General features: G+C 66.0%; 2 protein-coding genes across 7 annotated transcripts; both read left to right on the top strand.

The window, feature by feature from the left end:
- Window positions 1-881: 881 nt before the first annotated feature.
- Window positions 882-6,767, top strand: LOC116799116 (perilipin-3-like). Of its 4 annotated transcripts, XM_032711965.1 has the most exons (9): window positions 882-944; window positions 1,424-1,499; window positions 1,778-1,832; window positions 1,918-2,113; window positions 3,455-3,537; window positions 3,622-3,778; window positions 4,604-4,884; window positions 4,977-5,090; window positions 6,086-6,767. In XM_032711965.1, exons 3-9 carry the CDS (start codon window positions 1,788-1,790, stop codon window positions 6,506-6,508), a joined length of 1,299 nt encoding a protein of 432 aa, XP_032567856.1. In that variant the 5' UTR covers window positions 882-944; window positions 1,424-1,499; window positions 1,778-1,787; the 3' UTR covers window positions 6,509-6,767. The 4 variants fall into 4 exon arrangements, with proteins under 4 accessions (XP_032567856.1, XP_032567855.1, XP_032567854.1 ...); XM_032711964.1 differs by lacking the exon at window positions 1,424-1,499 and having other exon boundaries at window positions 904-944; XM_032711963.1 differs by lacking the exon at window positions 1,424-1,499 and having other exon boundaries at window positions 917-944; window positions 1,778-1,838.
- Window positions 6,768-6,944: 177 nt separating this feature from the next.
- Window positions 6,945-12,771, top strand: LOC116799115 (perilipin-3-like). Of its 3 annotated transcripts, none has more exons than XM_032711962.1 (8): window positions 6,945-7,124; window positions 8,596-8,653; window positions 8,901-9,096; window positions 10,718-10,800; window positions 10,885-11,182; window positions 11,602-11,792; window positions 11,874-12,008; window positions 12,130-12,771. In XM_032711962.1, the coding sequence occupies exons 2-8, from the start codon at window positions 8,603-8,605 to the stop codon at window positions 12,466-12,468; spliced, it is 1,293 nt and encodes a 430-aa protein (XP_032567853.1). In that variant the 5' UTR covers window positions 6,945-7,124; window positions 8,596-8,602; the 3' UTR covers window positions 12,469-12,771. The 3 variants fall into 3 exon arrangements, with proteins under 3 accessions (XP_032567853.1, XP_032567851.1, XP_032567852.1); XM_032711960.1 differs by having other exon boundaries at window positions 11,874-12,026; XM_032711961.1 differs by lacking the exon at window positions 6,945-7,124 and adding an exon at window positions 8,220-8,305 and having other exon boundaries at window positions 11,874-12,026.
- Window positions 12,772-13,467: the final 696 nt, after the last annotated feature.

Here is a 13,467-nt window from a genome sequence, read left to right as displayed (position 1 = left end):
GTCCCTTGGGTGCCCGGGGTGGTGATGGGCAAGGGACACTTGTCTTTAGGTCACTTGGCTTGGGGACACCTGGCTTGGGGACGTTTGGTAGGGAGATGTTCGGCATGGGGACACCTGGCGTTGGGGCCCTTGGGGTGGGAACACCGATCTTTGGGTCCCCTGGGGTGGGGACACCTGGCACTGGGGACACCTGGGGGGAGGACATTTGAGGTGGAGACACCAAGGAGGGAGGACACACCTGGGGTGGGGACAGCTGAGGTGGGAACACTGGCCATTGGGTCCTGTGGAATGGGGACATTTGGGGGGGGGACACCAGCCATGGGGTCTCTTGGGGTGGGGACACCAGGGGTGGGGACACCTGGAGAGGGTGGGGACACCTGGAGAGGGTGGGGACACCGGCCATTGGGTCTCTTGGGGTGGGGACACCAGGGGTGGGGACACCTGGAGAGGGTGGGGACACCGGCCATTGGGTCTCTTGAGGTAGGGACACGTGGCAAGGGAGGGGGGACACCTGGAGAGGGGGGGAACACTGGCCATTGAGTCCCTTGGCGTGGGGACACGTGGCAAGGGGACACCTGGGGATGGGGACACCTGGAAAGGGAGGGACACCCGGAAAGGGTGGGCACACCAACCACTGGGTCCCTCAGCGTGGGGACACGTGGCGAGGTGGCCCCTGTCCCCCAGGGGCTCTGGTCGGGCCTTGTCCGCCCCCCGGGCCGGGGGGTCCCCACCGGTGTACCCGGAGCCCCCCGGGCACGATCGCGACCCGCGCCCACGTGTCGGGACAGAGCCCCGGCCCCGCCCCTCGCCCCGCCCCTCCCTCCTCATTGGTAGATACGCGGGCCCGCCCCTCCGCTGATTGGCCAACCGTGCCTCGCGCTGGGCGGGGCCCGGGGGTCGCGATCGCGACCGGGGGTCGCGACAGAACCCAACCCCCACCCCCCGTGAGTACCGAGCCCGGGGCTTGGCGGGAGTTAGAGGGGGACGAACGGGGTCGGGGGGGTCCCGGGGGGGCTCCGGGAGGGGTCTGGGAAGTCCCGGAGGGAGTCCGGGTGTCCCGGGGGAGTCCGGGTGTCCCGGGGGAGTCCGGGTGTCCCGGGGGAGGTCGGGAGTCCCTCGGTCCCCCGGAGCACCTCAGGGACCCCAATGGCCCCCAGGGACCCGAGGGGACACCCCTGGAAACTCAAGGGGACACCCCCGGGGACCTACACCCCGCAGAGACCCCCCAGAACTCGGCCCCCGGGGTGCACGGAGCCGGGCCGGGGGGAGGACACCCCAAAGGGCAGAGGGGCTGCCGGGGGGCGGGGGGGCTGCTCCGCTCCCCGCAGGGATCCCGGGGCTGCCCCGGCCGAGGGGACGGTGACGGGCGGCACGTCCCCAGCGCGGGATTGCGACAGACAGACAGACAAACCCTCCCCGACAGACAAACCCCCCCCGGCTTCCGCTGAATCACCCGAACGCCCTCCCCGGCCCCAAAAGGGGCGGCGGGGCGGACCCGGGTGGGGACGGGGGGACTCGAGAGGGGTTGAGGGGACCCAACCCCAGGGCATCCCAGCAGGGCAGGAGGCCAACCTCACCCCCAAACTCCGTCCAGCCCCCCCCCCCCCTCCCGTGACACTCCACAAGCTGCTCAGAGGCCGCCAGCAGCTCCCACTCATGTCATGAGCTGCTGTGTCTCAGCTCTCAGCTAACAGGAGCTGTGGGGGGTGGTCCTGGGGGGGTCTCAGCCCCCAACTGTGCTCACCCACCCACGACACCCCAACATCTCTCCCCACAGCCGCGGTGCCATGTCGGCCGAAAACGGCGCGGTGCCGGCGCAGGACGGGCCGGAGGTGAAGGTCGGGGGGGCACGGGAGGCTTTGAGGGGGCTGCGGGTGCCTCTGGGGACCCCCCCTCAGTGCCAGCCCGCCCCCCCAGAGCGTGGTGACCCGCGTGGCCAACCTGGCCCTGGTGAGCTGTGCCTGCGGGGCCGTGGCCGCGGCGTACGAGAGCACCAAGGGGAGACACCCCTGCGTCCGCTCCGTCTGCGAGGCCGCCGAGAAGGGGGTGAAGACGCTGACGGCGGCGGCCGTGAGCGGGGCCCAGCCCCTCCTCACCCGGCTGGAGCCACAGAGTGAGTGGGGGGCAGAGGGACAGCACCCCACGGGGGCGGGGAGCGCCCCAAAACTCGCCCTGGCAGAGCTCCGGTGGGGCGGCAGCAGGGGGATGATCCGGGTTTGTGTGTCAGCTTTGTGTGGCCGAGGGGGAAAGGGCTGGAGCGGCACCCCCTGAGTTTTGGGGTGATGGAAAACTGGCTGTAGCAGAGCTCCTGCGAGGCAGCAACAGAAGGATGATCTGGGTTTGTGTGTCAGATTTATATGGCCAAGGGAGAAAGGGGTGGAGATCACCCCACAGGGGTTGGGGGCCCCCAGAACTCGCTCTGGCAGAGCTCTGATGAGGTGGCAGCAGAGGGATGATCCAGGTTTGTGTGTCAGGGTTATATGGCCAAGGAATAAAGGACTGGAGAAGTCAAAGGGATATGCAGCACCCCCTGAGTTTTGGGGTGATGGAAAACTGGCTGTAGCAGAGCTCCTGTGAGGCAGCAGGGGAGGGGTGATGTGGGTTTGTGTGTCAGGTTTATGTGGCCAAGGAATAAAGGGCTGGAGATCACCCCACGGGGTTGGGGATCCCCTGAAACTGGCTCTCGCAAAGCTCCTGCGAGGCAGCAACAGAGGGATGATCTGGTTTTGTGTGTCAGGGTTGTATGGCCAAGGGAGAAAGGGCTGGAGAAGCTTTGGGGGGAGGCAGCACCCCATGAGTGAAAAGGGTGATGGAAAACCAGCCCATGCAGAGCTCTTGTGAGACAGCAGGAGAGGGATGATCTAGGTTTGTGTGTCAGATTTATATGGTCAAGGAATAAAGGGGTGGAGATCACCCTACAGGGGTTGGGGGAGCCCAAAACTCACTCTCACAGAGCTCTTGTGAGGCAGCAGCAGAGGGATGATCTGGGTTTGTGTATCAGGTTTATATGGCCAAGGAATAAAGGGGTGGAGAAGCTGGAGGAAAAGATGGAGGGGAAACACCCCCTGAATTTTGGGGTACCCTAGGAGCTGGCTCTCACAGAGCTCCTGCAAGGCAGCAGGAGAGGAATAATCTGGTTTCATGCCTCTGGCTCCCACTGCTCCCAAATTTGCCTGCAAAGGGCTGCAGAAGCTGGAGGAGAAGCTGGGAGGGGGGAGCAGCACCCTGTGAATTCTGGGGTACCCAAAAAACACCTCTTGCAAGGCAGCAGGAGAGGAATCCTCTGATCTCACATCCCGTTTATATCACCGAGGAACAAAGGGCTGGAGAAGCTGGACAAGAAGACGGGAGGGAAAACATCCCCACGAGTTTTGGGCTGCCCCAAAACCCGTCCCCAGCAGAGCTGCTGCTCAGGGCAGGGGGGTGTTTAACCCACCTCTTTTCACGTCCTCAGTTTCCAGCGCCAACGAATTGGCCTGCAAAGGGCTGGACAAGCTGGAGGAGAAGCTGCCCATCCTGCAGCAGCCCCCTGAGAGGGTAACGTCCCCCTGGGGGGGTCCAGGGGGGTCCAGTGCTGGAGCCACTGAAGGATTGAGGGTGCACTGTGCTGTGCCCTGGCAGGTGGTGGCCGGGACCAGGGAGCTGGTGGCCAGGACGCTCAGCACCGTGACGGGCACCCGCGTGGGGCGGCTGCTGGTCACGGGGGTGGGCACAGTGCTGGGGAGACCGGAGCAGCTGGTGGGCAGGTACCTTCCCAGGACGGAGGAGGAGCTGGGTGAGTGCCCACTGTGCCATCACAGGCACCGTCTCACCGATTTGGGGGTGCAAACCCCTCCTGGGATCCCTGCCCCGTGGTGCCCCTCGACCGTGCTCAGCCCCCCGTGGTGGTGCCAGGGCAGTGTGGTCACTGTGACACTGTGCAGGGGACAGTCCCCATCCAGGGCACTGGTGAACTCTCACCTGGAAACCCGAGGCAAATATAGTCCTGTGCTGCCCAGCTGGGTATTTATAGCTTGGCACAGGGGGGCAGAGCTGGCCCTGTGGCACAGAGGTGACACCGGGGCCACCGGGCTTTGTGGTGACACCTCCACGTGGCCTGGTGGCCAAGTGGCCAAGCATCCCGTGGGTGGGCACCCCTGTGCCCCTGGAGCTCGAGGGGATCATCCCAGTGCCTGGTGTGGGGTCATCCAGTGCCTGGTGTGGGGTCATCCAGTGCCTGGTGATCCAGTGCCCAGCGTGGGGTGATCCAGTGCCTGGTGATCCAGTGCCCAGCGTGGGGTGATCCAGTGCCTGGTGCAGGGTGACCTGGTGTGGGGTGGATCCAGTGCCTGGTATGGGGGGATCCAGTGCCTGGTGATCCAGTGCTCAGAATGGGGTGGATCCAGTGCTTGGTGTGGGGTGGATCCAGTGCCTGGTGATCCAGTGCCTAGTGCAGGGTGATCCAATGCCCAGTATGGGGTGATCCAGTGCCTGGTGTGGGGTGATCCAGTGCCCAGCATGGGGTGATCCAGTGCCTGGTGTGGGGTGATCCAGTGCCCAGCATGGGGTGGGGATCCAGTGCCTGGCACAGGATGGTCCATCCACGCCGTCCTCACCCCTGGTCCCACAGCAGGCGCACAGGTGGCCCGGGGCACGGAGGTGGGCACAGCAGGCACTGAGGTGGCCCTGGGCACGGAGGTGGCCACAGCGGGCCCAGAGGTGGCCCCGGGCCCGGCAGTGTCCCAGCCAGGGAGGCAGAGGCGGTGGCAGAGCTGCTTTGTCCGCGTGGGCTCCCTGTCGGCCGAGCTGCGGCACCGGGCCCTGCGGCGCTCGCTGGGCGAGCTGCGGCGGGCACGGCACAGCGCCCAGCACCTGCTGGCACAGCTCCACCACCTCATCCAGCTGGTAAGGACGTGGCACACGGGGAGCCCCAGGGCAGCCCCGGGCCAGCCCTGGCACCCCCTGGGTGTGCTCCCACCCGGCTGAACCTCCCCCAGATCGAGGAGGGGCAGCGCGGCTCCGACGGGCCCCGGAGCAGCACCCGGGAGAGACTCCACCGGCTGTGGCTGGAGTGGAGCCGGCAGGAGGGTGTGCCCATGGAGGAGAGTGAGGTATGGCATGGAGGGCACCTCGGGGGACACCTGAGGATGGGGAGGGGGGGCTGTGACCGTGGAAGACACCGAGGTGTGGGACAGGGGACTGTGGCCACGTAGGGGGGGGCTGTGGCCACGTAGGACACCACAGTATGGGGTGGGAGGCTGTGACCATGGAGGATGTCACGGTATGGGACAGGAGACTGTGCCCATGGAGGACACCATGGTATGGGGTGGGGGGCTGTGGCCATGTAGAACACCATGGTATGGTGTGGGAGGCTGTGGCCATGGAGGACACCACAGTATGGGGTGGGGGGTTGTGGCCATGGAGGACACCAAAATATCGGGGTGGGGAGCCATGCCCATGGAGGAGATCAAGGTACAGGACAGGGGTACCCATGGAAGACACTGAGGATGGGGTGGGGTGGTGTACTGTGGCCTTGGAAGTGAGGTGTGGAGTGAGGGGCCATGGCTGTGGAGGACATGAAGATCCAGGAGGGGGACCATGCCCGTGGAGGAGACCAAGGGATGGGGTGGGGGGCTGTGGAAGACAGTGTGTTATGGGGTGGGGGGGCGATGCCTGTGGAGGACACCAAAGTATGGGATGGGGTGAGGAACCAGGCCCGTGAAGGACACCAAGGTGTGCCCTGGTCTTGGGAGACAGTCAGGTGTGGGGCCATGACTGGGGAGGACATCAGGATATGGGGTAGGGGCCGTGGCCGTGGAGGACACCAAGGGATGGGATGGGGACCATGCCTGTGGAGAACACCAAGGGATGGGATGGGGTGGGGAGCTGTACCCGTGGAGGACACCATGGCATGGGTTGAGGGGGCCAGGACACCACAGGATGGGGTGGGGGGCCAGGGCACCACGGTATGGGGTGGGGGGCCAGGGCACCACGGTATGGGGCGGGGGGCCAGGGCACCACGGTATGGGGTGGGGGGCCGTACCCATGGAGGACACCAAGCTCTGGAGCCCCTCTGGAGCCCCCCGTGCCCGCCGGTGCCCCGCAGGTGGAGGCTCGGGCCCTGGCCATGCTCCGGGGGCTCCTGCAGCAGCTCCACGGCGCCTGTGCCCGCCTGGCCTCGGGTGCCCGGGCCTTCCCCAGCAGCGTCCAGGAGACGGCGGGGCACGTCCGGCACGGCGTGGAGGGCGTCCAGGCCGCCCTGGCCCGCGCCCGCTCCTTCCACGACCTGTCTGAGCTGGTGCTGGCGCAGAGCCGGGACGGGGTGGCGCGGGCACAGCTGGGCGTCGAGGAGCTGCTGGAGCACGTGGGGCAGCACACGCCCCTGCCCTGGCTCGTGGGACCCTTCGCCCCGGCGCTGGTGGAGTACCCCGAGGACGCCCCGGTGGACATGGCCAAGTGGGAGGGCTGTGTCACCGTCGGGGGGACGCGCCAGGCGCCCGCTGCCCCGCGGGTGTGCAGCCGGCACTGAGCCACGGGCACCTCAGTGCCACGGGCACCGCGGGGCTGGGGGAGCGACCACACCTGGGAACCCTGACCCTGATGGGATGGACCCGGTGACCCAGCGTGGGACCCCGATGTCGCTGCCAGGGACTCGTTTGGGGACGGTGGCACGTGGAGGACGTGGCCTGTGCCCGTCCCCAAGCCCTGGGAGCGTTGGGATTTCGTGTCTTTTAACGGCTTCGAACCGGTTGAAAGAGGAAGAAAACAACTTTTTTGGCCTTAAAAAATGACTCAGAGCTTGTTGTGGTGCCTTGGGCCCACCCAAGGGGGGGCTCGGCACGGGTGGCAGAGCGGGGGCACCCCCAGGGAGGATCCCAACGGAGGGCCTGGAGAGCAGGGTGGGTGCCAGTGAGGTGCTGGGACTCAGGGTGCCACAGGGTGCCACAGGGTGCCACCTGGACTGTGCCCCGCGGCCGTGTGGCACTGAACTTTGTCCCCGTTGTCATCACAGCCCCGGGGTGTCCCCGACATCACAGGCACAGCGTGGTCACAGCACCCAGCAGGTGACACCGGGCACTCCGTGACTGTCCCCGCTCCTGCCACCGGGACCCACCGGGACCAGTCGGACCATCTGCACTGGCCAGGTGGGGGGAGCAGTGGGACCCCCATTCTGGGGGATCCCTACGAGGGGAAGGGACCCGGGGGGGGGTCAGGGCATGGTTTGTCCTGGGGGCTCAGTGTGGGGAAGGCCGGTGTGGGGGATCCTGGGGGAGAGGATCTGGGTCTGGGTGGGGGTGTCAGTGCAGCCTGATCCTGGGGAATGGGGGTCGATGTAGACCAGGCTGGGGGAGTCCCGGTCCTGAGGGGGCATCAGTGCAGCTCATTCCCGGGGGATCTGGTACTGGGGGGTCAGTGCAGCCCATTCCCGGGGGATCCGGTACCGGGGGGGGTCAGTGCAGCCCATTCCCAAGGATCCTGTACTTGGGGGGTCAGTGCAGCCCATTCCCGGGGGATCCGGTACCGGGGGGGGGGCAGTGCAGCCCATTCCCGAGAATCTGGTACCGGGGGGTCAGTGCAGCCCATTCCCAAGGATCCTGTACCGGGGGGGGTCAGTGCAACCCATTCCCGGGGATCCTGTACCGGAGGGGCGGGGGTCACTGTTGCCCATTCCCGAGGATCCGGTACCAGGGGGGTCAGTGCAGCCCATTCCCAAGGATCCTGTACGGGGGGGTCAGTGCAGCCCATTCCTGGGGGATCCGCTACCGGGGGGGTCAGTGCAGCCCATTCCCGAGTATCCGGTACCGGGGGGTCAGTGCAGCCCATTCCCGAGGATCCGGTACCAGGGGACTCAGTGCAGCCCATTCCCGGGGGATCTGGTACTGGGGGGTCAGTGCAGCCCAGTCCCGGTGCTGGGAGGGGGACTCGGTGCAGACGGTTCTCGGGGGGCTGCAGCCGGGTCCCGGGGGGGTTCCTGATCCCGATCCCGGGAGAATCCCAGCCCCGGTCCCGGGGGATCCCAGCCCCGGTCCCAGGGGGATCCCAATCCCGGTCCCGGGGGGATCCCAATCCCGGCCCCGGGGGAGCCCAATCCCGGTGCCGGGGGGATCCCAGTCCCGGTCCCGGGGGGATCCCAGCCCCGGTTCTCCGCGGTCGCGGCCCCGCCGGTCGGTGCTCCCGGTGCGCCCCGGGCCGGCCCCGCTGGGCGGCTCCGGTCACATGCGCTCGGGGCCGGGCTCCGGGGGTATAAAGGGCGCTGGGGAGGAGCGGGGCGAGCCCGGAGCCACAGGCGAGCCGAGCGGAGCCGAACCCAGCGGAGCCACCAGCGGTGAGCCCGATCCACATCCCGGTTCCGATCCCGATTGCGATCCCGACTGGGATCCCACTTTCGATCGCAGTCCCTGTTCCGCTTTCGATTGCGATCCCGATCCTGGTCCCGGTCCAGATCGCGATCCCGGTGCCGGTCCCCGGGACCCCCCTGTCCCGGGTTTTCCCAACCGCGTGGGAGCAGCCCCGGCCCATGGAGTGGGAAACTTTGGGTCCCCCCATCCGGGGGGTTCGAGGGGAGTGTTGGGGGGGGTCTGACCCCACTCACGGTCCTGTCCCGTCCCCCCCCAGCCCCACCATGGCCACCCCCGAGCCCGCGACGGCGCAGCCCAAGGCGGAGGAGCAGCAGGTACGTGGTGGAAAGAAGGGGGGGCGGCCTAGAGTGGGGGAGGTTCATCCCAAAACACGTCCTGTCCTGTTTGGGGACGGGACTCTGCTTTGTTCCTTCACGAGGCTGCGAGAGCCCTGGGAACACCCCAAAACCATCCCTGGGGTGTGGGGACACAGAGTACACCCCGTCCTCTGTGAGAATTGGGGGTTCCCTGTGAAATTTGGGGGTACATCACCCCCACCCTGACTCCACCCACGCCCCCCAGAGCATCGGGACGCGCGTGGCCAACCTGCCCCTGGTGAGCTCTGCCTACGACATGGTGTCCAGCGCCTACAGCTCCACCAAGGAGAGCCACCCCTACGTCCGCTCTGTCTGTGATGCCGCCGAGAAGGGGGTGAAGACGCTGACGGCGGCGGCCGTGAGCGGGGCCCAGCCCCTCCTCACCCGGCTGGAGCCACAGAGTGAGTGGGGGGCAGAGGGACAGCACCCCACGGGGACGGGGAGGGCCCCAAAACTCGCCCTGGCAGAGCTCCGGTGGGGCGGCAGCAGGGGGATGATCCGGGTTTGTGTGTCAGCTTTGTGTGGCCGAGGGGGAAAGGGCTGGAGCGGCACCCCCTGAGTTTTGGGGTGATGGAAAACTGGCTGTAGCAGAGCTCCTGCGAGGCAGCAACAGAAGGATGATCCGGGTTTGTGTGTCAGATTTATATGACCAAGGGAGAAAGGGGTGGAGATCACCCCACAGGGGCCAGGGGGCCCCCCAAAACTGGCTCTCACAGAGCTCCTGTGAGGCAGCAGCAGAGGGGTGATGTGGGTTTGTGTGTCAGGGTTATATGGCCAAGGGAGAAAGGGGTGGAGATCACCCTATAGGGTTGGGGGCCCCTCAAAACTGGCTGTAGCAGAGCTCCTGTGAGGCAGCAACAGAGAGGTGATCTGAGTTTGTGTGTCAGGGTTGTATGGCCAAGGGAGAAAGGGCTGGAGATCACCCCACAGGGGCTGGGGGTCCCCCAAAACTGGCTCTCACAGAGCTCCTGCAAGGCAGCAGGAGAGGGAAAAGCTGTTTTCTTATCTCTGGTTTCCATCACCCACAAACAGACCTGGAGGAGAAGCTGGGGAAGGGAGAGCACCCCGTGAGTTTTTGAGGGGCCCAAAAACTGACTCTCACAGAGCTCTTGCAAGGCAAGAGAGGAATGATCTGCTGTCATGTCTCTGGTTTAAATCACCAAGAAATAAAGGGCTGGAGGAGATGAGGCGGGGGCAGCACCCTCTGAGTTTTGGAATGTCCCCAGACTGGACACAGCAGAGCCTCCTGCAAGGCAGCAGGAGAGGGAAATGCTGTTTTCTTTTCTCTGGTTTCCACCACCCCTGCAAAGGGCTGGGGGAGCTGGGGGAGAAGTTGGGCTGGGGGAGCAGCACCCCGTGAATTCTGGGGTACCCAAAACCTGTCCCTAAAAGAGCTCCTGCAAGGCAGCAGGAGAGGAATGATCTGCTTTCACACCTCTAGTTTTTATTGCCAAGGAATAGAGGGCTGGAGAAGTTGGAGGAGAAGCTGGGGTGGGGGCAACACCCCCTGGATTTTGGGGTACCCCAGGAATTGGCTCCAGCAGAGCCTCCTGCAAGGCAGCAGGAGTGGGAAAAGTGTTTTTTCGTTTCTGGTTCCTTTCACCAAAAATTACACCTGCAAAGGGCTGGAGAAGCTGGAGCAGGAGCTGGAGGGAGCAGCAGCCCTCGGGGTACCCAAAACCTGGTCCTGGCAGAGCTCCTGCAAGGCGGTAGGAGAGGAATAATCTGTTTTCATGCCTCTGGCTCCCACTGCTCCCAAATCTGCCTGCAAAGGGCTGCAGAAGCTGGAGGAGAAGCTGGGAGGGGGGAGCAGCACCCTGTGAATTCTGGGGTACTCAAAAACACCTCTTGCAAGGCAGCAGGAGAGGAATCCTCTGATCTCACATCCCGTTTATATCACCGAGGAACGAAGGGCTGGAGAAGCTGGACAAGAAGACGGGAGGGAAAACCCAAAACCCATCCCCAGCAGAGCTGCTGCTCAGGGCAGGGGGGTGTTTAACCCACCTCTTTTCACATCCCCAGTTTCCAGCGCCAACGAATTGGCCTGCAAAGGGCTGGACAAGCTGGAGGAGAAGCTGCCCATCCTGCAGCAGCCCCCTGAGAAGGTACCAGGGGCGGGTGGGGTGGGCAAACACACAGAGGGACCCCCCAGCAGCGCCTGACGGGGGGCTGTGGGTGTCCCCTCCCAGCTCATCTCGGACACCAAGCTCCTGGTGACCTCCACGGTGACGGGGGCCCGGGACGTGCTGAGCAGCACCGTGGCCGGTGCCAGGGACGCCGTGACCAACCGGGTGACCGGCGTGGTGGACATGACCCGCGGGGCCGTGCAGGGCGGCGTGGAGCTGACCAGGTCAGCGGTCAGCAGCGGGGTCAGCACCGTCATGGGCTCCTCCGTGGGCCAGATGGTGGCCAGCGGGGTGGGCTCCGTGCTGGAGAAGTCGGAGGAGCTGGTGGACCATTACCTGCCCATGACCAACGAGGAGCTGGGTGAGTGGCTGATCCCGACCCCCCCGGAGACGTGTCGTGGGATGATGGTGGGAAAAGGGGCTTGGAGCAGCCCCTGGAGCTGAGGAGGAGCTCAGCAAAGGTGCCAACTTTGGCTGCCCAGCCCAGCCAGGGACATCCATGGCAGCCTGCTCCTGGTCCAGAGGGAATTTTGGGACCCACTGGGGTGTTTTCCAGCCCCAACCCTTCCCTCCCCTCATCCCAACCACAAAGACACTCAGGGGGGCTCCTGGTGTTTTTCATTAGAAAACCCTTTATATTCATTTCATGTCGGTCGAAATCACAAGACATTAGGGAGGAGGGGTGGGCAGAGCCCGGGCAGGGGGATGGAGGCTCTGCAGGGAGGTGGTGGTGGTGGTGGTGGTGGTGGTGGGGCCTCCTCAGCAGCTCCTGTCCCTCAGCCAAGCTGGCCACGGCCGTGGAGGGCTTCGAGCCGGAGCAGCAGAAGCAGCAGCAGAGCTACTTCGTGCGCCTGGGCTCCCTGTCCAGCAAGGTGCAGCACAGAGCCCTCCAGCACTCGCTGGGCAAGCTGCAGAGCGCCCGCCACAGCAGCCAGGACCTGCTGGCACAGCTCCAGCGTGCCCTCGACCTGGTAGGACCCATCCCCGCGCCCCCCAACGTGTCACCCCAGCGCGTCCCCCACCCACCCACCGTGGGCTCTCCTCTCTCCCAGGTGGAGCACCTGAAGCAGGGCGTGGACCAGCGGCTGCAGGGAGGGCAGGAGAAGCTGCAGCAGATGTGGCTGGAGTGGAGGATGAAGCAGCCGGGCGCTGCCGCCAAGGACCCGGCGGCACCGGCGGCACCAGCGGCACCGGCAACACCAGAGGTAGGCGGAGGGCAGGGGGTGTCCCCGCAGGGGTGACCCGGGGCACATCCCCCAGCCCTCCCCAGCCCTCACCAGCCCTCACCGGCCCGTTTTCCCCCCGCAGGCGGTGGAGTCGGGCACTCTGGCCATGCTGCAGGGGCTGGCCCAGCAGCTGCAGAGCTCCTGCCAGCCCCTGGTGCTCGGCCTGCAGGGGCTGCCCGGCAGCATCCAGGACACGGCGGGGCAGGTCCGGCACAACGTGGAGGAGCTGCGGGCGGCCCTGGCCTCGGCCGGGTCCCTGCAGGACCTGTCGGGGGCTGTGCTGGCCCGTGCCCGTGCCCACGCCAGCCGGGCCCGGCAGCTGATGGACGAGCTGGTGGAGAAGGTGGCCTCCAACCCCCCCCTGACGTGGCTGGTGGGACCCTTCGCCCCCTCCAACGAGCGCCCCGTGGAGATAAAGTAGCGTCCTCTGGGCTGCCTGTGCCCTCCCCACACACCCCAAAAGCCTCAGCAGGAGCAGCTACTAACCCCCCAACCCCAAGCCCACCTTGCCCCCTTAACCTTGTACCTGCCCCCCCCTTGCACAGCTCTGCCCCTTGTCCCCTGCTCTGTCCCTTGTCCCCTGCAGGAACATGCCTTGGACCCCCCAAGTAAGTGCCTGTTGGGGGTCCCCTCCAGCCCCCCTGGAGGGGTCCCCTGTGCCCCCAGTGCCTTTCTTGTAGGGTGAGACCAGCACAAGAAGCAATAAACTGGTTAGTTTTGCACCGGGCTGTGGTTTCTTTGGGTGGGTTGGGAGGGGGGGTTGGGTTGGTATCGGGGCTCTGGAGGAACAACCCCCACCCCTCACGACCTGGGGACCCCCATTCCACAGGCAGGGACCCCCCCCCCCACTTGTCCTCTGTGCCAGTGGGAGTAGGGGTGGGAGGAGAGGGGCTGGCAGTGGGATCAGGGGCTGGGGGGGCCTGGAGGGGCTGAGTCAGACCCATCCTGGGGAGGGGGGGTCTGGCAGTGAGGGGGTGCAGGGCAGGACCTGCTCATCCCACTGGGGGCAACAGGCACCCCCTGTGCCCCCCATCTCACAGCCTGGGGTGTCACCCACCCCCCAGTGCCAATGTCCTGGGCACGGGCAGCAAGTGGGTGCTGGGGCTGAGTGTGGGGGCTGAGTGTGGGGGCCGAGTCACCCAGGGCCCCCCCAGTGTGTGTCCCTTCACCCCACGTGCCCCAGCTGCCCACCCCTCCTGCCAGCAGCCCCCCATGCCCCAGCAATGATCCCGCTCAGCACTTGGCAGTGGGGATGGCACCGAGGCCACCTCCACCCCCCCAGACCCAGGGGGTGCCCCAAATTCAACCTGGCACAGCTGAAACCACGTCCTTGGTGGCACCAACACGGCTCAGGTCGTGTCTGGGTGTTTGTTATTCCACTGGCTGCAGCCAAAGGGATTCGAGCTGGAGGTGGTGTGTC

This window comes from Chiroxiphia lanceolata, chromosome 27, assembly GCF_009829145.1.
Source record: "Chiroxiphia lanceolata isolate bChiLan1 chromosome 27, bChiLan1.pri, whole genome shotgun sequence".
NCBI classification, from domain to species: Eukaryota; Metazoa; Chordata; class Aves; order Passeriformes; family Pipridae; genus Chiroxiphia; species Chiroxiphia lanceolata.
Note: the sequence above shows the minus strand (reverse complement) of the source record. Positions and strands in the feature narration are given on the sequence as shown.

Excerpts from the sequence above, each read along its gene's own strand:
- LOC116799116 (XM_032711963.1), top strand. The coding sequence starts at position 1,788 with ATGTCGGCCGAAAACGGCGCGGTGCCGGCGCAGGACGGGCCGGAGGTG. Across the intron at positions 3,538-3,621 it reads TGCAGCAGCCCCCTGAGAGG|GTGGTGGCCGGGACCAGGGA; the intron begins GTAACGTCCCCC and ends GTGCCCTGGCAG. Across the intron at positions 5,091-6,085 it reads TGCCCATGGAGGAGAGTGAG|GTGGAGGCTCGGGCCCTGGC; the intron begins GTATGGCATGGA and ends GGTGCCCCGCAG.
- LOC116799115 (XM_032711960.1), top strand. The coding sequence starts at position 8,603 with ATGGCCACCCCCGAGCCCGCGACGGCGCAGCCCAAGGCGGAGGAGCAG. Across the intron at positions 9,097-10,717 it reads CACCCGGCTGGAGCCACAGA|TTTCCAGCGCCAACGAATTG; the intron begins GTGAGTGGGGGG and ends TCACATCCCCAG. Across the intron at positions 12,027-12,129 it reads CGGCACCGGCAACACCAGAG|GCGGTGGAGTCGGGCACTCT; the intron begins GTAGGCGGAGGG and ends TTCCCCCCGCAG.